Source organism: Heptranchias perlo, chromosome 1, assembly GCF_035084215.1.
Source record: "Heptranchias perlo isolate sHepPer1 chromosome 1, sHepPer1.hap1, whole genome shotgun sequence".
Taxonomy (NCBI): Eukaryota; Metazoa; Chordata; class Chondrichthyes; order Hexanchiformes; family Hexanchidae; genus Heptranchias; species Heptranchias perlo.
In genome coordinates, this window is record NC_090325.1 from 161750120 (window position 1) to 161773634 (window position 23515).

At 43.5% G+C, this 23515-nt stretch overlaps 1 protein-coding gene across 1 annotated transcript; it reads left to right on the forward strand.

The window, feature by feature from the left end:
• Positions 1–17566: 17566 nt before the first annotated feature.
• LOC137327345 (interleukin-8-like) lies at positions 17567–21942 on the forward strand. Its single transcript, XM_067993050.1, has 4 exons — positions 17567–17697; positions 19593–19728; positions 19871–19954; positions 21012–21942. The coding sequence occupies exons 1-4, from the start codon at positions 17589–17591 to the stop codon at positions 21037–21039; spliced, it is 357 nt and encodes a 118-aa protein (XP_067849151.1). The 5' UTR covers positions 17567–17588; the 3' UTR covers positions 21040–21942.
• The last annotated feature ends 1573 nt before the right edge of the window (positions 21943–23515 follow it).

Here is a 23515-nt window from a genome sequence, read left to right on the forward strand (position 1 = left end):
GAGAAACTTTATTGAACCCCAACTTGTATACAAGTGGAAGAGCACCTCAAACAATGGTTGAGGGTACAACTTCGCCAAGTCAATGAAACAGCTCATGTTTATACAATTCAGTAGACAACGCCCACCTGTTACAGAATATGGGCATACACATACATTCTTTATTGGCTCAGGTAGTTGGTCAATCAAGTAGTGAGCCTGCCCCCGAACATCCATTGCCATCTTGTTACCTTGCACGTAGGCCTGAGCAGATGTCAGTGATCTCTTTTCTCTCTACATTCCTGTTCCTCGTTATCAGTAAGGCTGGAGCCAGTCTCAAGGCTACATGGCCGTTCACTAACTCTATTCTTATTATATTCTGTAGTCAACTACATCCTTATCTCAAGGGAGGCCAGGCTGTGCTAGGCTTAATTATTAACATACCAAGGCTCAAACGTAATTACACAATTGTGCTTCTATGTGTGCTGTAGCTAAACCTATTATGTGAGTTAAGTGAGTTAATAAAGAGTTAATATGGTCAAGTATCCCTTCATGAACTTCCACAGTGCCAAACGCTAGTAAGCTTGGAATAGTAGGTTAAGACAGGTTAATGCATGGTTGGAGCAATGGTGGAGGGAGTGCTTCAAATTCCTGGGACATTGGGACCGGTTCTGGGGCAGGAGGGATCTGTTCAAGAGGGACAGGTTGCACCTCAACAGAGCTGGACCAGTGTCCTCACAGGGAGGTTAACTAGTGCTGTGGGGGAGGGTTTAAACTAATTTGGCAGGCAGATGGGCACCAGGATGAAACATTAGAGAGAAGAAACAAGGTGCACAGAGGACTGGGGTGGGGGCGGGGGGACAGGAAGCTTTAGAATAAAGAATAGTTCAGAAATAGGAGGGGTCTGACTTGGGGCAAATGTGAGGCAGACTAAGATGAGTTTAGAGTGCATGTGCGTAAATGCACGTAGTGTGGTAAATAAGGTTGGTGAGCTGCAGGCTCAAGTCGCCGCATGAGACTATGATATAATGGCAATAACAGAGACCTGGCTCAAAGAAGGGGAGGATTCGGTACTTAATATTCCTGGTTACGGGGTATTCAGGAAAGTCCGGGAAGGAAAGAAAGCGGAGGAAGGGGTGGCAGTATTGATCAAAGAAACTATTATAGCACGATGGAATTGAGGGGTCAAAGACAAAATCTATTTGTTAAGAATTAGGGAACAGTAGAAGAGTTATTACACTAATGAGTGTGTACGAGAGGCCACCAAATAGTGGGAAGGAGATAGAGGAGAACATTTTCAGGCAAATTACAGAAAGAAGCAAGAACTATAGAGTGGTGATAATGGGGGACTTCAATTATCCCAATCCAGACTGGAGCAGTATAAGTTTAAAGGGCAAAGAGGGGAAAGAATTCCTGAAATGTGTACAAGACAGCTTTCTGGAACAGCGTGTTTCCAGCCCAACCATGAGGGAAATAGTGCTGGATCGAGTTCTGGGGAATGAAGTGCGGCAGGTTGAGCATGTTTCAGTGGGGGGAGCATTTGCGATACAGTGATTATAATATTAGGTTTAGAATAGTTATGGAAAAGGACAAGGAACAATCAAATGTGAAAATACTTAAGCGGGCAAATTTCAGTGAGTTAAAAAGGGATCTTGCCCAGGTGGATTGGAATCAAAAATTGGCAGACAAAACAGTAATTGAACAATGAGAGGCCTTTAAGGAGGAGTTGGTTTGGGTACAGAATAGATACATCCCTACGAGGGGGAAAGGAAGGGTATCCAAAGCTAGGGCTCCCTGGATGATTAATGATGTAGAGATTAAAATCAAACAGAAAAAGGAGGCTTATGAGGAATGTAAGGTTTATAATACAGAAGAGAACCAAGCTGAATACAGAAAGTACAAAGGAGATCTAAAAAAAAGGAATGTAGGGGCAAAGAGAGAGTATGTGAATAGATTAGCGGCTAACATAAATGGGAACCCAAAAATCTTTTATAAACATATAAATATTAAAAGGGTAGTCAAAGTGAGGGAGCACGGGGTAGCAACAATCGACGGAGTCTGGTTTCGACAGAGTCTATAATTGGGAATTTGGTGAGTGAGGGGATTTTTAAGGGTTGATATTTATCTAAAATTTGACTAAGTTTGGCATCAAGCATTTAACTTAAATTTAATCTTAACTTGCAGTTTTCAGTTAGTGGTAAACAAGCAGCCTGAAGTTGCAGTTGGTCACCTAGTTAATTAGGTGACTGGCTAGAACTGGTAATCTACTGTCAGCTCAGGTGATTCCAGCTTGCATAAATTCGGAAGGGTTTTGCTAATGCATGGAGTGAGGGAGCATGGAGTAGCAGCTATCGACGGAGTCTGGTTTCGACAGTCTATAATTGGGAATTTGGTGAGTGAGGGGAATCGGTGCAGTCAGGGGTGAGGTGCATTTGTTTAGACAGCAGAGCAGAGCGGAGAGGGGCGGAAAGGGGCGCGCCGAGAGCGGAGAGGGGCGCGCCGAGAGCGGAGAGGGGCGCGCCGAGAGCGGAGAGGGGCGCGCCGAGAGCGGAGAGGGGCGCGCCGAGAGCGGAGAGGGGCGCGCCGAGAGCGGAGAGGGGCGCGCCGAGAGCGGAGAGGGGCGCGCCGAGAGCGGAGAGGGGCGCGCCGAGAGCGGAGAGGGGCGCGCCGAGAGCGGAGAGGGGCGCGCCGAGAGCGGAGAGGGGCGCGCCGAGAGCGGAGAGGGGCGCGCCGAGAGCGGAGAGGGGCGCGCCGAGAGCGGAGAGGGGCGCGCCGAGAGCGGAGAGGGGCGCGCCGAGAGCGGAGAGGGGCGCGCCGAGAGCCGAGAGGGGCGCGCCGAGAGCGGAGAGGGGCGCGCCGAGAGCGGAGAGGGGCGCGCCGAGAGCGGAGAGGGGCGCGCCGAGATCGGAGAGGGGCGCGCCGAGATCGGAGAGGGGCGCGCCGAGATCGGAGAGGGGCGCGCCGAGAGCGGAGAGGGGCGCGCCGAGAGCGGAGAGGGGCGCGCCGAGAGCGGGTCACAGCAACAACAAAACAAAACTGCAGTGTGATGTCAGAGGTAAGGCAGGTATTGGTTGGTGGTGAGTATCTCTTCTGTTTTTTTCTTTCTTCGGACTGTGGACTAAGTAACATCGCATAAAACCAAATTTTTTTTTAAAAATCGAAACTTAATTAAGCATTTTTTAGTGAATCAAGGTCCCTAGTGTAGTTAACATTCTCTAAATTAAGAATAATTTAAAGGAGTAAACTCCTTAAAGGGAGTAACTAACGAGTTTAATCTAAGGCAAATCATGGCAGCAGAGCTCGGACCCGTGACATGCTCCTCCTGTGATATGTGGGAAGTCACGGACACTACAGATGTCCCTGGTGACCATGTGTGCAGGAAGTGTGTCCAGCTGCAGCTACTGGCTAACCGTATTTCAGAGCTGGAGCTGTGGGTGGATTCACTGTGGAGCATCCGCGATGCTGAGACGATCGTGGATAGCATGATCAGTGAGGTGGTCACACCGCAGGTAAAGATTACGCAGGCAGAAAGGAAATGGGTGACCGCCAGGCAGAGTAAAAGGACTAGGCAGGTAGAGCAGGAGTCCCTTGGGGCCATCTCCCTCTCAAACAGATATTCTGCTTTGGATATTGTTGGGGGAGATGGCTTATCAGGGGAAAGCAGCAAGAGCAAAGACCGTGGCACCACGAGTGACTCAGCTGCACAGGAGGGGAGGAAAAAGAATGGGAGAGCAATAGTGATAGGGGACTCCATCGTAAGAAGAACAGATAGGCGTTTCTGCGGCCACAGACGTGACTCCAGGATGGTATATTGCCTCCCTGGTGCTAGGGTCAAGGATCTCATGGAGCAGCTGCGGGACATTCTGAAGGAGGAGGATGAACAGCCAGAGTTCGTGGTCCATATTGGTACCAACGACATCGGTTAAAAAAAAGGGATGAGGTCCCGCAAGCAGAATATAGGGAGTTAGGAAATAAATTAAAAAACAGGACCTCTATGGTAGTAATCTCAGGATTACTCCCAGTGCCACGTGCTAGCGAGAGCAGAAATAGGAGAATAGACCAGATGAGTGCGTGGCTTGAGAGATGGTGTAGGAGGGAGGGGTTTAAATTCCTGAGGCATTGGGACCGATTCTGGGAAAGGCGGGACCTGTACAAGCTGGACGGGTTGCACCCAAGGAGAACTGGGACCAATATCCTTATGGGGGCATTTGCTAGTTCTGTTGGGGAGGGTTTAAACTCGCATGGCAAGGGGATGGGAACCAAAGGGCAGGTACAGATAGGACAAATTCAGACCAGGAAACGGGAAGTAGAAAAGCAGTTAGTGATGTAGTTAGCGACTCAGAAAGGCAAAAGAAGCGACGGTTAAATAGTGTTCAGCACAGGAATTTGACGGGGTTAAAGGGTATATACTTCAATGCAAGGAGTATTACAAACAAAGCAGATGAGCTAAGGGCACAGACGACATGATATCATTGCTATAACGGAAACCTAGCTTAAAGAGGGAGATAATTGGCAGCTCTATATCCCTGGATATAGAGTTTTCAGGCAGGATAGAGTGGGTGATAAAAAAAGGAGGTGGGGGGTAGCATTATTGGTTAAAGAATCAATTACAGTTGTGAGAAGGGATGATATGCTAAATGGATCATCAATCGAGGCCATATGGGTTGAGCTAAGAAATGAAAAAGGGGCAGTCACACTACTAGGAGTGTACTATAGTCCCCTGAATAGCGAAAGGGAGGTAGAAGAATAAATATGTAGGCAAATTTCTGAGTGCAAAAATAAGAGGGCAATAATAGTAGGGGACTTCAACTACCCTAACATCAACTGGGATTCAGACAGTGTGAGGGGCAGAGAGGGTGCAAAATTCTTGATCGGTGTCCGGGAGAACTTTTTTAGCCAATACATGACAAGCCCAACAAGAGGGGATGCAATTCTAGATTTAGTCCTGGGAAATGAAGACGGGCAAGTGGGTGAAGTGACAGTGAGTGACCATATTGGGGATAGTGACCACAATTCAGTTAGTTTTAGCATTATTATGGAAAAGGACAGAGTTAAATCAGGAGTAAACATTTTAAATTGGGGGAAGGCAAATTTTACAGAACTAAGAGTTGATTTGGCAGAAGTGGACTGAACACAACTACTTGAGGAGAAATCAGTGGCAAGCAAGTGGGAGGCACTAAAAAGTGAAATTCTACGGGTACAATGCAGACACGTCCCCTCAAAGAAGAAGGAGCCCCCTGTTTGTCTAGAAGTATACGGGGCAAGATAAAGCAGAAAAAGAAAGCTTATGATTGTCACAGAAAACTAAACGCCTAGAGGAGTATAGAAAGTACAGGGATGACATAAAAAAAGGAAATAAGGAAAGCAAAGAGAGGGCATGTAAAAATATTAGCTAGTAAGATTAACAAAAACCCAAAGATGTTTTATCAGTACATTAAGAACAAGAGGATAGCTAAGGAAAAGGTGGGGCCTATCAGGGATGATAAGGGTAACTTGTGTGTAGAAGCAGAGGATGTGGGTAGGGTTTTAAATGAATATTTTGTCTCCGTATTCACAAAGGAAAGGGATGATCTGGAAAAAAGTACCTGGACCTGCACCTAAAGTGTTGTAAGCTGCAGGGCTACGGACCGGGTGCTGGAAGGTGGGATTAGAATGGGCACCTGGTTGTTCTTCGAGCCGGTACGGACACGATGGGCCGAATGGCCCCCTTCTGTGCTGTATCTTTTCTATGGTTCTAAAGGTAGGATGGGGCCGATTAGGGACATGAAAGGAGATCTTCTTGTGGAGGCAGAGGGCGGGGCTGAGGCACGAAATCAATACTTTGTATAATTCTTCATGACAGAAGTGGATACTGACATTGTAGCAGGAAAGGAGGAGGTAGTAGCGATACTGGATAGGATAAAAATAGATAGAGGAAATACTTAAAAGATTGGCAGTACTCAAAGTAGAGAAGTCTCCCAGTCCAGATGGGATGCATCCGAGGTTAATGGGGAAAGTAAGGGTGGAAATTCCAGAGGCTCTGGCCACAATCTTCCAATCCTCCTTAGATATGGGAATGGTACCAGAGGACTGGAGGATTGCAAATGTTATACCCCATTCAAAAAAGGGGAAATGGGTAAACCTGGCAATTACAGGCCAGTCAGCCTAACGTCAATGGTGGGAGAATCTTTTAGAGACAATAATCCAGGACAAAATAAATTGACACTTGGGCCCCAGTATTAGCGGGTAGGCGGGTTGGCAGTGGGGAGGGGGGGATTGGGCGCGTGGCAAACCCGCATGAACCAAACTTACCATTTCCGACGCTATCGCTCGTTGATTGATAGTGATTAACGTGCTCTCCGCGTTTCAAGCCCAGCAGCTAGCCTGATTGACAGGCTGGCTGCCATCAGGAGCTGCAACGCGAGCGGTGGTGGGGGCGGGAAAGAGAGAGAGCCAGACGTCATCCGGCGCTGGACTGGAAGACCGGAGGAGACGGGAAGACCAGGAGGTGGGGTGGAGAGGGGAAGATCCGGGGGGGGGGGGGCAAGTGGAAGATCGGGAGGGTGAGATTGGGGGGACATCGGATGGGGAGATTGGGGGGACATCGAGAGGGTGAAGAGAGGGACATTGGAGTGGGAGACATCGGACATTGGAGCAGGTTTCAAAGGTAGGTGCATTTAGAGATTTCACCAGGCGGGAATCAGAAGCGGTGGGCAAGCCGCCCAAGTAAGTTTAAAAATCTCTCCAATCACTTCATCTGTCATAGGTAAGGTGCCTTAAGTACCTCAATGAGGTACATTTGGCTCTTTAATAGCCAGCGGGACTTCCGGTTTCGGGTCGCCCACGCGCACACAGGTGGGTCCCTGGGAAACTCGGAAGCTGATGGGTTGGAGCCGTCTTCTGGACCCAAATGAGATTTGCCTGATTTTCGGAAACCCCCGCCTCCAACGCACCCGCATTTGCCTCCTAAAATCACCCCCTTGGATAAGTCTGGGCTAATAAATGAAAGTCAGCATGGATTTGTTAAAGGAAAATTGTGTTTGATTAACTTGATTGAGTCCTTTGATGAAATAACGGAGAGGGTTAATGAGGGTAGTGTGGTTGATGTGTATAAGGACTTTCAAAAGGGATTTGATAAAGTACCACATAATAGACTTGTTAGCAAAATTAAAGCTCGTGGGATTAAAGGGACAGTGGCAGCGTGGATTCAAAATTGGCTAGTGGACAGAAAGCAGAGAGTAGTGGTGAACAGTTGTTTTTCAGACTGGATGGAAGTATACACTGGTGTTCCCCGGGGTCAGCATTAGCTCCACTGCTCCTTTTAATGTACATTAATGACCTGGACTTGGGTATAGAGGGTATAATTTCAAAGTTTGGAGATGATACGTAACTCAGAAATGTTTTAAACAATGTGGTGGACAGTAACAGATTTCAGGAGGACATAGAAAGACTGGTGAAATAGGCAGACACACAGCAGATGAAATTTAATGCAGAGAAGCAATGCATTTTGGTTGGAAGAATGAGTAGAGGCAATATAAACTAAATGGTACAAATTTAAAGGGGTACAGGAACAGAGATGCCTGTGGGTGCCTACACACAAATCTTTGAAGGTGGCAGGACAAGTTGAGAAGGCTGTTAAAAAAGCATATGGGATCCTGAGCTTTATTAATAGAGGCATAGAGTACAAAAGCAAGGAAGTTATGCTGAACCTTTATCAAACACTGGTTAGACCTCACCTGGAGTATTGTGTTCAATCCTGGGCACCACACTTTAGGAAGGATGTCAAGGCCTCAGAGAGGGTGCAGAAGAGATTTACTAGAATGGTGCCAGGGATTAGGGGCTTCATTTATGTGGAGAATCTGGGGTTGTTCTCCTTAGAAGGTTAAGGGGAGATTTGATTGAAGTGTTCAAGATCATGAATGGTTTTGACAGAGTAAATAAAGAGAAACTGTTTCTAGTGCCAGAGGGGTCAGTAACCAAAGGACACGGATTTAAGGTAATCGGCAAAAGAGCCAGAGGTGACATGAGGAAACATTTTTTTTACTCAGCGAGTTGTAATAATCTGCAATGCACTGCTTGAAAGGGTGGTGGAAGCAGGTTCAATGGTAACTTTCAAAAGGGAACTGGATAAATACTTGAAGGGAAAAAATTTACAAGGCTACGGGGAAAGAGCAGGGGAATGGAACTAATTGGATAGCTCTTTCAAAGAGCCAGCACAAGCATGATGGGCCAAATGGCCTCCTCCTGTGTTGTACCTTCTATGATACTATGATCTCTTCCTTGTCACAAGTTGCTGGCTGATTTGCACATTAACAGCGTGCGTCGTTCACATGCCGTTATTTTTTCAGCAAATTCTGGGCCATTCTTTTTTCACAAATTTACTGAAACAAATGAATAAAACGTGTTCAAGATCAGCAATTAGAAATTTTGCCAAGTCACTGACAATAAACGTGTCTATCAGCACAATTAATGATGAGTCAAAACATGCAACTTCATCAGACTGGATTGTTTTTAGCACTCATAGGAACAGGAGTAGGCCATTCAGCCCCTCGTGCCTGCTCCGCCATTCGATAAGATCATGGCTGATCTGTGATCGAACTCCATATACCTGCCTTTGGCCCATATCCCTTAATAACTTTGGTTGCCAAAAAGCTATCTATCTCGGATTTAAATTTAGCAATTGAGCTGGTATCAATTGCCGTTTGCGGAAGAGAGTTCCAAACTTCTACCACCCTTTGTGTGTAGAAATGTTTTCTAATCTTGCTCCTGAAAGGTCAGCTCTAAATTTTAGACTGTGCCCCCTACTCCTAAAATCCCCAACCAGCGGAAATAGCTTCTCTCTATCCACCCTATCTGTTCCCCTTAATATCTTATAAACTTCGATCAGATCACCCCTTAACCTTCGAAACTCCAGAGAATACAACCCCAATTTGTGTAATCTCTCCTCGTAACATAACCCTTGAAGTCTGGGTATCATTCTAGTAAACCTACGCTGCACTCTTTCCAAGGCCAATATGTCCTTCCAAAGGTGCGGTGCCCAGAACTGCTCACAGTACTCCAGATGCTGTCTAACCAGGGTTTTGTATAGCTGCTGCCCCCTTGTACTCTAGTCCTCTAGATATAAAGGCCAACATTCCATTTGCCTTCTTGATTATTTTCTGCACCTGTTCATGACACTTCAATGATCTATGTGCCTGAACCCCTAGGTCCCTTTGGACATCCACTGTTTTTAACTTTTTACCATTTAGAAAATACCCTGTTCTATCCTTTTTTGATCCAAAGTGGATGACCTCACATTTGTCTACATTGAATTCCATTTGCCACAGTTTTGCCCATTCACCTAATCTATCAATATCCCTTTGTAATTTTAAGTTTTCATCTACACTGCTTACAATGCCACCAGTCTTTGTGTCATCAGCAAACTTAGATATGAGACTTTCTATGCCTTCATCTAAGTCGTTAATAAATATTGTGAATAATTGAGGCCCCAAGACAGATCCCTGCGGGACTCCACTAGTCACATCCTGCCAACCTTCCCATTATCCCTACTCTCTGTCGCCTTTCGCTCAGCCAACCTCCTAACCAAGTCCGTACTTTTCCCTCGATTCCATGGGCTTCTATTTTAGCTAACAGTCTCTTCTGTGGGACCTTATCAAATGCCTTCTGGAAGTCCATATAAATAACATCCATTGACATTCCCCTGGCCACTACTTTAGTCACCTCTTCAAAAAATTCAATCAGGTTTGTCAGGCCCGACCGACCTTTCACAAATCCATGCTGGCTCTCTCTGATTAACTGAAAATTCTCGAGTTCAGTCACGCTATCCTTAATTATAGACTCCAGCATTTTCCCCACAACAGATGTTAGGCTAACTGGTCTGTAATTCCTCGGTTTCCCTCTCTATCCATTCTTAAAAAGTGGAGTGACATGTGCAATTTTCCAATCTAGAGGGACAGTTCCTGAATCTAGAGAACTTTGAAAGATTATAGTTAGGGCATCTGCAATGTGCTCACCTACTTCCTTTAAAACCCTGGGATGGAAACCATCTGGTCCTGGGGATTTCTCACTCTTCGTTCAACTATCTGTTTAAACTTGACATAACTTACATCACAGGATCATTATACATCATCATATAGTGAGATATTAGGAAATTATCAATCTGTAACTCGTGAATAGGATATCCAATTACAACAAATCAGTAATATTCATTATAAAGGAAATGACGAGATGGGCACTAACTGACTCATTATGTAAGCAATTTTTAACAACTAGTGAGATAGGAAATAAAATTGTCAAAATTATTATTAAAATGCTTTACTGCACAAAGCAGCTTAAAATTGACTGAAGATCCTCAATTAAAATAATATTTGCATCGAAGAAATAAGTGATTAATAACAGTTTTACTAATTTAATTTTTAAAAAAATCAATGAATCACAATGGGGTGAAATTATTGTGTGCGCAGGCACTGAGTTCAATGGCTGTTGAATGATTTGTCGATTTGTAATACACAATTATGTGGCAAGTCAAGATATGCCTGCAAGAATGCTGCTCAACTAACTAAACATGTATTAAATCGGTAGCAATAGGGACCAAAGCAATAAGCTATCATTGCTTTGAGGTTAAAGGAGACTTGAGAAACTACCATACAAGGGGCCAACAGAAGGTTCCATGTTGTGGACTGATCCAGTTGTGGAAATGCACAGTCAGGAAAAGCGTAGATATATAAATCAAGACCTACAGACCATAGTAGGTGAAGTGCGGGCATGGTGCTATGCGTTCTATGGATCGGAAAGGCAAGTTACCAATGCTTAATGAGTAAAGCAGACGTGGTATTATGAAAGAGGTCAATTGGGGTCTGGTACCAGGAAAATATGAAATGTTTTTGGAAATTGTTAGACTTCAATAAAAGAGCCAAGATGAGAAATGAGAATGAACATGAATAAATGTACCTGCCATATATGTAAGTATCCTCTGATGCCAATCAAATTAAGTTATAAGTATTGAACAGATCTCATGGTGACTGTATAGATACGCAGCCACTAAATTGGTGCTGGCACTGTGCCCCTAACCTTGCCATCTCTCATGGCTAGAGCAAAGTGCCTCCCCATCAGCTCCATAGCCTGCTCTTCATTGAGGGTCAGCTCCTCGATATCAGGGATGCCCCCTTCGGTGCCCTTGCTCTTGTGGGCATTGTGCACATGGTTTCTCCTGTAACAAGGTTGAGTGAATTAAGTGAGGAATAGCAATTGATGTCTTCCATGTGGCACTGGACAGCTGATGTTAGAGATGTGATTGCATCACCCTGTTAAATTAGAAGAAGAGATTTGAAGGTTGTGGGTGCAAGTAAGAATATACTGTGAGACTTCTAGTTAGTGTCCCTTTAACTGCAGTGCAGTGAGAAGGGTTAGTTGAGCAGCTCTTAACTTTCGAAGATACATAATGCCCAGGGAAAAAAAGGGAGAGTGAACCTCTTATGGCACTAGTGAGCAGTTCTGGAAGTGCAAAAGTTGGCACAGTGCCAGTGCCATCCCCATCGACACGAATACAAGATTTTCCTTGAGGTCTCCTCCCATGCAGATGCAGCAGTCTGTCTCTCCTCTGTTCACTGTCCTCAGGAGGGTTTGGAGGTCAATCTCCTGAGAATTTGTGGTCTTCTTTTGTTCCTCCTTGACGTGCCCTTGTCCCTATTTGGATATCATTGCCAGATCCTCCAGTGGTAGACATTCTTGAAAAGTGGGACAAAAATGCAGTCAACCTCGTCTCTTTGCCAAACATGATGGAACAGGTTTGTTCAGTTGTTGGTATGTTGTAACGAATAAACGGACCTCGGTATCGTACCTTACTTAGCATGTCTTCAGGATACTTTGAGCAGTATTTCCCTTGCAAGATCTTTAAATGAATGTTAGCGAATCACTTCAGTGCTCTTCAAGTTACGGAATTTTCGGAATTTCCTCGATTCGATTTATGTCAAAATTACGCAGAAAATTATATCAGTTTCTACACCAATCTTGCTGACAGGGACTTACACCCAAATTTCCTGTGGAGCTCATTTGCCTATGCTGGAACATAAAAAGAAGCACAAATGCAACCCAAGGAAGCTCGGGTGGAACATTATTAAAGCGTGGGATTTATGCCATTCTTCAGAGTTATGCATATCGAGAAGATCATTCCAGTTGCCCCTCAATGTGTAAGAATTTTTTTTTAAATCACAAAGAAAATCACTATCAAATTCTATAAAAAGCTAGAAAGTTAGGTGACTCATCCAAGGCTGAAACTCCTCAGTTACACTGGTACCAGATGACTTTGGCCATGGTGTGCTCAATATATGGGCGTAAATCAACACCAACGCATTACTGGCTTAAACACAGGAAACTAACATGAGCTGCTCTTTTGCATGGGGGTGGTTCTATGTTAATGAGCAGTAAAGGGTTTCAGCAGACGTATCATGGAAGCAGCGCAAACGATCGAGGAAATTTGCCTACAGCGAAGTAGTCGCATTAATCTGGCGGAAATCGGTTGTGTGCGAGTTTCCTTAGTAAAAATCGGCACTATGATGCCCTTACAATCAAGTTACACAGAAAATTATGAGGAAATTCTAGGTCATATGTAACAAATAGTGGTATTGAAATGTTTAGCAATTTGATCATATTTATTGGAATCAGTCCATTGCTAATCAGACCACTTCCTTCAATGTGACACATTGGTGCAGTTGACTCATTTATACCATTCCTTCAAACTAATTGAACTTTTGCAATATATTCAACACGTAAAAACTATATTAAATGAAAGCCATTAAATAATTTTGGTTAGAAAATGACATTTTTATAAAATATCTTTGAATTATCTATCACATTATTGTATTGTCATTGCTCAGCACTATTTTTGCATCATTTATAAACAGTTAAGTAATAGCTGTGCTGATACTTTAGAATCTTGCCTTTGTTTGGTGTAAGTAATGTAAACTCTAAATGTAACTTCAAGGGCATGATTTTAACCCCGAAGAACGGGTGGGTTGGGGGGGGGGGTGGGGGGAGGGGGCAGTAAAAATTTTAAAAGTTTGGAGCGGGAACGAGTCCTGGCTCCAACGCACCGAAAAATTATTTTCACCCAGACGCATCTGGGTGCACGCGAGCTTTGGAATCCTGCAAGTCCTGCCGGCAATTAGAACCGGCAGGATGACATTTAAAGGGGGAATTAAGATCATTGAAGCACTTAAATCAATTACATTTGTGGGGATTGAGGCAGAGAAACGATTTTAACTCTGCCTGAACGTGTCTCCCGTGGCCTCTGAAACACGCCATGGAAACTGAGCCGAGTTGCAGCCGACAGCCGCTTGGACATTTAAACCGGTGATTGATAAATGGGGATTGAAGGTGAGTTTTTGCAGCAGTGTCTCAGACAAGCATTTGGCTGGGAGTTCTTTGTGTTTGGACTCAGATTTCTTTGTTCAAACTCAGAATTCTTCTGTTCAGACATATTTGCCTGCATTTTGAACCCCTCACACTGACACCATCAGGATGGGTGTGCAATGGATGTATTCAGCACTACATCTGAGGGGGAGACACATCACCATCTGCACCAGGCACGACGTGCAGTTCTGGGAGTTGCAGCTCCACAAGACAGAGGTGCGCCACAGGGTCCTGTGGAAGAGCAGAGAGAAGAACAACAGAGGGGCCGACGTTGCAGGAGGCACCACCCTCATGAGAGGGTCTACAGGCAGAGGCTGAGTTTTCTGGATCTTTCTGAGGAGCAGTGCCTACGAAGGCTAAAGTTGAGTGGCCAGGTGGTCGCAGACAACTGCAGGCTCCTTCATGCAGAGCTGCTGCCGACTTGGCCTGGTGGGCACGCATTGTCTGTCGTAGTTAAAGTCACCACTGTCCTCAACTTCTTCGCCTCCGGATCCTTCCAGAGCACAACTGGTGATATCTCCCGAATCTCTCAGTTGTCTACCCATAAGTGTATGTGACAGATCACAGATGGCTTTTTTTTTATTCGTTGATGGGATGTGGACGTCGCTGGTGAGGCCAGCATTTATTGCCCATCCCGAATTGCCCTTGAGAAGGTGGTGGTGAGCTGCCTTCTTGAACTGCTGCAGTCCGTGTGGTGAAGGTTCTCCCACAGTGCTGTTAGGAAGGGAGTTCCAGGATTTTGACCCAGCGACGATGAAGGAACAGCGATATATTTCCAAGTCAGGATTGTGTGTGACTTGGAGGGGAACGTGCAGGTGGTGTTGTTCCCATGTACCTGCTGCCCTTGTCCTTCTAGGTGGTAGAGGTTGCAGGTTTGGGAGGTGCTCTCAAAGAAGCCTTGGCGAGTTGCTGCAGTACATCCTGTGGATGGTACACACTGCAGCCACTGTGCGCCGATGGTGAAGGGAGTGAATGTTTAGGGTGGTGGATGGGGTGCCAATCAAGCGGGCTGCTTTGTCCTGGATGGTGTTGAGCTTCTTGAGTATTGTTGGAGCTGCACTCATCCAGGCAAGTGGAGAGTATTCCATCAGACTCCTGACTTGTGCCTTGTCGATGATGGAAAGGCTTTGGGGAGTCAGGAGGTGAGTCACTCGCCGCAGAATACCCAGCCTCTGACCTGCTCTTGTAGCCACAGTATTTATATGGCTGGTCCAGTTAAGTTTCTGGTCAATGGTGACCCCCAGGATGTTGATGGTGGGGGATTTGGCAATGGTAATGCCATTGAATGTCAAGGGGAGGTTGTTCGACTCTCTCTTGTTGGAGATGGTCATTGCCTGGCACTTGTCTGGCGTGAATGTTACTTGCCACTTATGAGCCCAAGCCTGGATGTTGTCCAGGTCTTGCTGCATGCGTGCTTGGACTGCTTCATTATTTGAGGGGTTGCGAATGGAACTGAGCACTGATTATATCAATTTCCCCATCGACGACATCAAACAGATTGAGAGGGCAGTGGGTTTCCACCCTCTAGCAGGCTGCCCATGTGTACAGGGCACAATTGATTGCACACACGTAGCAATTCGAGCACCTCCACACGAGCCAGGAATGTTCATCAACAGAAAAGGATATCACTCTGTCAATGCGCAGCTGCTTTGCGACCACCAGAAGAGGTTTCCGCAGCTATGTGTCATGATTCCTTCATTCTGTGCAAATCCAACATCCTGGCCCTCTTCCACGCACAAGGCACATTTAAGGGATAGTTCCTTGGAGACAAGGGATACTCCATGCCGACGTGCCTCATGACACCTGTGAGGAAACCCACCAGCGAGGCACAGAAGCATTACAACAGCAGTCACAACATCACCAGGTCTGTCATAGAGCAAGCCTTAGGAATGCTGAAGATGAGCTTTCGGTACCTGGATTGATCTGAGGGAGCCCTTCAGTACTCACCGGCGAGTGTATGTAGAATAACAGTCGTGTGTTGCGACCTGCACAACATCGCTCAACAGAGAGGGTTACAGGTGGATGAGGTCCCATGTGCTTCAGAAGCAGCTGCATTCAACATTGAAGAAGACGATGATGAGGAGGAGGAGGATGACAACGGCTGAACCATCAGCAGAGCAGCGTCACATCTGGCTGCTCGTCATCCCAGAGAGACACTCATATTTGACAGATGCTCATAGGGAGATCTGCAAAGTGATTACAGATCACCTGTAAGGACGACCACAAAAACAACACCCCCGCCCCCACCCCCCAGCACAGTTTGCACAAAACCATCATACAACGACACGTACACCCATTGCAAACGCACTCAGTGGGTGGCACCAAGTCTCGCCGCTCGTGAGCAACCATATGTAAGGGCGCTTTCACATAAGGGGCTCAAGAATGGGCAAGACGTGCCAGTGGTGGTGAGAATCATAACATTTAATGTGAAATTAACATAAAGTAAATATAAATGAAGAACACGACAGACTGTCAGACACCCCTGTGCATACCCTTGGTGATTACAAAACCTTCGACTTTCTCTTCCTACAGCTTCTACGTGGTGCATCCCCTGTGGCTGCAGCTCAGGTAGTGGCAGGTTGCTCAGATTCATGCCTCGACTACTTCGATGTGTGAGTGAATGAGGGTGATGTGGTCACCCAATAGCATTGCTTTGGGTCAGGATGACAATGAAGCAGATGCATCAGAGTGTGACTATCAGATTGATCACATTGGATCAGGATTGGGGTGAGTTGGAGAGATGGTTGTACAAATTTGGGGGGTGAAGAAGTGCATAGAAAGTGAAAGTAACTTGACACTGAGCCTTAAGTGGGTGTGAGGAGTGATGTGATGAACTAGATTTCAAAAGGCAGTGTTGGGGGGGTGGGTACTGTTCACCACAGAATGCAGGTCAATCAGTAGCTGACCTGGTTCGGTTATTAAATCTCTTCCCACACTGCAGCTATGACCGTGCTCCTGCTGCTGACCTGGTCTGCCACCTCCAGTCATGCCTTCTTTGTGACAGAGCCAGGTTTCTTACTCCTGTCTGGTGGATGAAGCACTTCCTTTCTGCTTCTCACTGTGCCCAGCAATGTCTCCAGAGCAGCGTCGGAGAACCTATGCACAGGCTTGGCTCTTGAACATTGCATAACCTCCTTTTCAAAATGCATTGTTGGAATGGCCCTTTAAGTAGTGGGCTTTAAATGCATATTGCGGGTGCGCAGTCCACCCGCTGGGCAGCTTGAGAACGCGATAGCCGTAAGTTCAGTCAAGTGGCTTCAATTGAGTCACGATCGTTCGGGAAACCGCACGATTTTCTCCACATTTCCCACCCGATTATTGACCCCGCCCCCCTGCTGAGATCCTGCTTCCTAATTTCTATCCTTCCGTACAATCTCCATGAGAGTCTCAGGATTAGTTGTTATCAAGGCCTTCACAATCCTATATTTATTAGCTAACTTTCTTTCACTCATTTTAGGATGTGAGTGTGATTCGAAGGAGAGGTAATAATAGACAGAGAGCTCACTACCACTCTCCTCTGTATTCACATCTACTTTTTGCTAAAATTACCTTGCATTACAATTAGGAGACAATAAATGAATAGAGATTACTGTTGGTGGTATTAGTGAATGAATGCTTAACACATTTAAATTACATGCCTGAGTCCACGATTTTAGTGGAGTTGTTAACCAATTAAAATAAACAGGTGTTGAGCTTGCATCCATTAATTCCACCCACCAAAATACCGAGGCAGAAATCCTACACCAGTTGCTAGTGTTTTTTATTCAATTGGATATGATGATATTATTTAGGTTGAAACAAATGTCTGTAGTTCAATAACTACTAATTATTAATGTATTTGCTTTAAACGTAACTTCACTGCAATATAACATTAATGTTAATATCCAATAACCAGTACATTCATTACAAGATTTTTAACAATTTACCATGACAATTCACAGCTTTATTAGTCACTTAGGGCTGAAAAGCTAATGGATTTGCAAACATCCTAAGGGAAATAGACGTGTCACTTGTGAAGGATTTTTAAATAATCCATTTAAAGCTTTTTTTCTTCAGTTTTCACGCGATTTAGTTGACGCGCATGGACTCATGATCAGCCTATCAATCTTTACTAGTACGTTTGTATTTCATAACTTCCTGGGAAATTACCAGTTACATCATCTCACCCCATTGAGTAACAGTACTCTGGCTATAAATAGAGGAACAGAGCAATGAGGAGTTAGATGCAAACTCCAGCAACAGGAAGAACATCGTACAAGCAAAAGACAATGAACAGCAAAGTTACTCTCACCGTCCTGACTCTCTTTGTACTTTATGCGGCTTCCACGCAAGGTAAGAAATGATCCAACTTTATATTTACATGGTATTTATGGAGAATTCAGAATTATATTCGAAACATGTATATAAGCAGTGGATTTTGATCTGTTCAAATGACAGTTACTATTGCTATATCACTACTGTGTTTATGTAGAATCTACAATTTTACCTTGTAAACAACAATATATTTTAACATTTATAAAAGGCAGCATTGCTATTAATGTTAGACTGAATTTACATTTATAATACATTGTATGCATGTAATTCATAGGTGAACTTAAACAATACTGATTAAGATTCACATTTGAAGATATATAGTAGCTGTCAGTGAGAAAAGGGAGAGGCCAGAGACTGAACCCCCCCCCCCCCACTTTCTATGGACACAGGGGCAAACATATGTTCAAGGGCACTTCCAACAAAGGCTGTTGCGAAAGGCAGAAAAGGAAGCAAACCTCCTTTAAGAAGAAACTTTGCCGAGGCTTAAATAGCTGGTCATGTTTCAGAGAAAAAGACTGTCCAAGAATAGTGTTTTAGCCAGTTAGAAGGGTCAGTTTGCAGATGGTTTACTATTTTTCTTATTAATGAGGCTGAAGTTCAGTTGCAGTAAGTGTGATTTATAACTATTTGTTACTCTGCATGTTTATTGACTAAAATAAAGCAGCTTAATGATTTGTATCTTGCTTTGACTCACCAAAAGTGTTAATTAGTCCACTTTTCGGACAATTGGAGAAACACATGTGAGGGCATATGCGAGGATTATGATATCCAGCTCATATAACAAGGGTGTCTTACACCTCTGGATTACGCTATCATACATCTAGTCATTGAGTAGTGAAATTTCACTCTTGATTGTGCAACACTTCTGGGAGAGACCGATGGCGCTAGCCTGAGAGACTGTCTAATAAAGACCTGAAATTTGTAACATGTGCTCCTTGGATGAGGAAATATTAGTGGTAGGCAATAGAACCTTTTTTACTCCAGGCAAGCATTACCAACATTAAGCACTTCCAGGTTGGCTGTATTTTGTGCCTTTCAGCACATTTTGATTTCATCCTTCCAGAATATCAATCCTACTCCCTTCCATAACATGCACCTAAACAGGCAGACAAGTCTTCAATTTAATGTCTTGTCTGAAAGCAGCACTCCCTTAGTAGTGCACTGGAGTGTCACCGTAGATTATGCACTCAAATCATGATGTGATGATCAAACCCAATACCTTCTGATCCAGGGGCAAGAATATCCGCAATTGAGTCAGGTTTTTACACGACAGCCCACACGGGGACTTGAATCCTGCATCTCCAGATTGAAAGTCTGATGTTTTATGAGCTGAGGTATCAGGGCACCCTTGTTGCATTGAGAGACAACTTTAGGGTGTCTGATTGTAGCAGTGAGATGTCATTTTGTCCATGGGTATAAATGAATCATAGGAACAGGAGTAGGCCATTCAGCCCCTCGTGAATGCTCCGCCATTTGATAAGATCATGGCTGATCTGTGATCTAACTCCATATACCCACCTTTGGCCCATATCCCTTAATACCTTTGATTGCCAAAAAGCTATCTATCTCAGATTTAAATTTAGCAATTGAGCTAGTATCAATTGCCATTTGCGGAAGAGAGTTCCAAACTTCTATCACCCTTTGTGTGCAGAAATGTTTTCTAATCTTGCTCCTGAAAGGATTGGCTCTAATTTTTAGACTGTGCCCCCTACTCCTAGAATCTCCAACCAGCGGAAATATTATCTCTCTATCCACCCTATCCATTCCTCTTAATATCTTTTAAACTTCAATCAAATCACCCCTTAACCTTTGAAACTCCAGAGAATACAAATACAACTCCAGAGAATGTAAGAAAAAGATATTTAAAAATTCAAGTTCCAGCACTAAATTTCAATAATCTGTTCTTTTCGTAGCCGCATCTCTTCGAAATGTAGGAGTGAGCCTGCGCTGTCAGTGCATTAAAACAAACTCCAAATTCATCCATCCAAAACACATGGAGAATATAGAAATTATTCCAAGTGGTCCGCATTGCTCAAATGTCGAAATCATGTAAGTTTTAATAACATTGTTTATTGATAAACCTGCTGTTTATGTGAATAATACTTACACAATGTTCATTGGATTTTATTCCTTTTTATATTGAAAGTAGATAACAGAACTTGAAATAATTGTCATCTTTCATTTCTTTCAGTGTGACCCTTAAAAGCGGTTCCTCAGTGTGTCTGAATCCTAAAGCCCCTTGGGTGAAGATTATCATTGACATGATAACCGATAGGTAAGTTTTAGATTATAGCTTACACTAAAACAATAAAAATTAGATTGAACTGAAAGGAAAGTTAGGTTTAGAAAGTGGTAATATCTGGAGAAAGCTGGGTTTATTCTATCTATCATAGGTTTCCAAGAAATAATGAGGATGCAATGGAAAGTAACGCACCAAATACGTAGGGTAGATTTTTATCTTCACTGCCTGGGCAGTGATCTGGAAGAGCTGATGGTCGGCCCATTATAGAACTCACCTGATTCTGGGGAATGAAAATCAGACGGGTTCTGTAAAGAGCTGGCGAGCCACTTTACCAGATACCCCCACGTGGTAAAGATGAAAATCGACCTCGTTGAGTTCATAAGCCACTGGTAGAAATGAAGCTAACTGTGGGAAGAACTAGAGGCTGCACAAAGAAGGGTAGAGAACAAGAAATGGACAAATTGCAGTGGTTACCTATTTCCTATTGATAACTTCGCATAAATTTCTATTTTGTGTTGAGGTGAGGGACAATATTATCAACGAAAGGAGAATTTCCCACTGTGAACCCCAGTAAGACCCTCCTTGGTTATTTCGTGAGCAACTCAAAACAAGATTTTCTCTGCTTTAGCTGGCAACATACCTGAACTGTATCTTTAGCAGCTTACCTTCTATCGTGTTAATGTAATACTGATCCATTCCTCACACTCCCTTTCCCTTTAGGCTATGTACAGTAGAGTACTGGTTTAGTGCCAATTGATGCTAAAGTTAACAAGGTGGTTTGGTTGTTTCTAATTCATTTGATTGAAACAGCATAAAACCCGAGCAGTGTTTATCAGTTGGAAATGTGCTTTGCTGCTCTCACCCAAATATGTCACAGGATAAAGGATAATATTCTGTCAAACACTGACATCCTGATCAACATTCTATTCATTTATACTCTTTTTTTAAAAAAAAAATTGTATATGAATTAAGTCATTGAAACAATTTTTAAAGCATTTGTTTTGTGAGATGGCTTGCTTTCCTGAATATTTTTGGTATATATTCCTGCAATAGTCACAGTAATTTGTATTTATTTCTATATTTTCTACAGTTCCAAGAAGACTGATGAAGTTCAATGAGAAAAGCTGAGTGTCAAGAATGTGAAACCTATCCACAATCGGGAATCTGTTCTAGCTCAGGAATTTACATTTATTTACCATCATGTTCAGGCCTGTTGTAGGCATAGCAGCCAGTGAATATTTTAAACAGTTCACCTGTATTTACAAATAGATCGCAAAGTAGAGGGAGGCCACTCAGTCCACCAACCCATCATTCCATAGAAAACTATAACCTCCTCCTTCCCTCATCTGTTAAGGTGAATCATATTCATCTGTTAGTATTTATTTATGTATTAACTTATTTGATAGTTTTATTTAAGAAATGAATGTGCACCTGGAATTTCTGTGGGGGTTCGCAAATGAGAGATCAGTAGAACTCACAACAACATGGCGTAATGGTAAAAAAAACGACCACTTATACCATTTCTCCGTGGGATTCTGCTGATCTTCTGCTGAAGTTATGGCAGGAGACGGAGAACCCCATGGGATTCAGGGCCTGGATGTTCTCTTCATTGAGATTTCATTAATCTGTACCATGGAACCAAGAGATTAGACATGTAGTCAAATAGCTGGACTGTTTTGATTGTGCAATTTTGATTCTGTTATTGTATTTCCATGCACTTGCTGCCAGGTTAAGGTGTTAGAGTGTAATTGGTCCGTGCAAATGAAGTTTGCAATTTTGATATGGCATAATATCAGTATTGTAATTTTGATCCATATTGTAATTTATTTGAGCTGCATTTTATTTATTCTTCTTGATATTTATAAAATCCTAAAATGGTTTATTTTCTATGTATTTATGATTTGCTGCAAAAGTATTTGATCATCTTGATGATGCTAAAATCGGTGTATGTGGAAATAATCTGTAATTTTATTTATTATAAATATTATATTTCAATAAATGAAGAATTATTTATGACAAAATTTTGAATTTGTTGCCTCTATTTAAATCATTTACCTTATCTGAAATGAGTATCCAGCTGAATGTTAATAGGCAATTCTTGACTCATGGTAGCACTCTCAGCTGTGAGTCATGAGTTCAAGCCCCATACCAGAGACTTGATAATAAAATCTAGGCTGACACTTCAGTGCAGTACTGAAAGAGTTCTACTTTGTCGCCGGTGCCTTCTTTCTGATAAGATCGTGAACCAAGACCTCGTCTGGCCTCTCAGTCATGGAAGATCCCATGGCACAATTCGAAGAAGAGCAGGGGAGTTCTCCTGGTATCCTGGCCAACAATCCTCCCTCAACAAACACCTGGAACAGATGATCTGGTCATTTATCTCATTGCTGTTTGTGGGACCTTGCTGCACACCATTTGGCTGCATGTTTCCCTGTATTAGAACAGTGACTGCACTTCAAAAATACTTAATTGGCTAAACTGCTTTGGGACATCCTGAGGTCATAAGAAGTGCAAGTTCTCAGCAGTACTTTTAGTAGCCCAACTCACATGAAGTATCCCTCTACATTCTTCATTCCCTCAAAATAATTCACTATCCAATAAGCTTGAAACCGATTTCATCATCAAAAGTTCACCTTAGGATGTAATCAAAGATTTTCATTCACATGGTTCATAGGCCCAGTAAGCTAAGCAGCACCAAAAGCTGGGTTAAACTGGACAAGAAGGTAAATATTAAATATACAGGTGACCTCCTTCTTAGAAACACACTAGAGTCAGGGCCTGAACTGATGGGCCCAGTACTACTATCTAACCCGTGGGTTGCCCTGGCTTCTTTCATTTCTTTTTGCAATACAAAACATTAATAAAATTAAACCATTAGTTAATTTCAGACCTATGCATAAAGCACTTTGCGGAAATATTCGGATAACACATAGCCAAGTCAATTTTATTCCTTAGATTTACTGAATGGAAAGAGAGTCCATGCCATCAAGTTGTATTTGACCAGCTGCAATAATCCTGCATAGCAATGTCAAATTTTCAGAGAGTTTTCATAACTCATCATGAGGAACTCCAGCCTCCCAGCTCTGTTCAAATGTTGGGATGGCTTCTGTGAGACAAGGCATGTGCTGGACCTGCAGCAAAGCATTAATACAACAAGGTCCATTCATTAACTAGAGTGGTAACTAGGACGACTATAGGGGCTCTGCATGCAAAACTTCACTTTCTTGATAGATCTGGGTACTGCAATATGCTCCTAAGTGGGTCTCTCTCACGTCATGTTTGCTTGCTCTGCCCTTCAGAAGTTTTCTATTCAGCAAGAATTTAAAATGGAACTTCAGAAGGAGATGGGCCTGGCTGCTGTGAAGGCTGAGGAACATGGCACTCAGCATCATGAAGATCTTTACTTCAAGAACTGTTCCATGCTAACTGCAATGAAAATTCATAGGGAGACCATTATTAATAAATTCTCTTGATTAAATTTGTCCCCTTTGAAACCTTCCACCATTGCATCTTTTCAGCCTTCCTGTCAACTCCAATTGTTCCATTACTAAACATATGTCATGTCACTCCAAACAGACCTTGAGATACCTCATG

Bases quoted from the DNA above. Each gene is read 5' to 3' on its own strand.
- LOC137327345 (XM_067993050.1), top strand. From the start codon at position 17,589: ATGCAAACTCCAGCAACAGGAAGAACATCGTACAAGCAAAAGACAATG. The intron at 17,698-19,592 runs GTAAGAAATGAT...TTCTTTTCGTAG, and splicing joins TTATGCGGCTTCCACGCAAG to CCGCATCTCTTCGAAATGTA. The intron at 19,955-21,011 runs GTAAGTTTTAGA...TATTTTCTACAG, and splicing joins ATTGACATGATAACCGATAG to TTCCAAGAAGACTGATGAAG.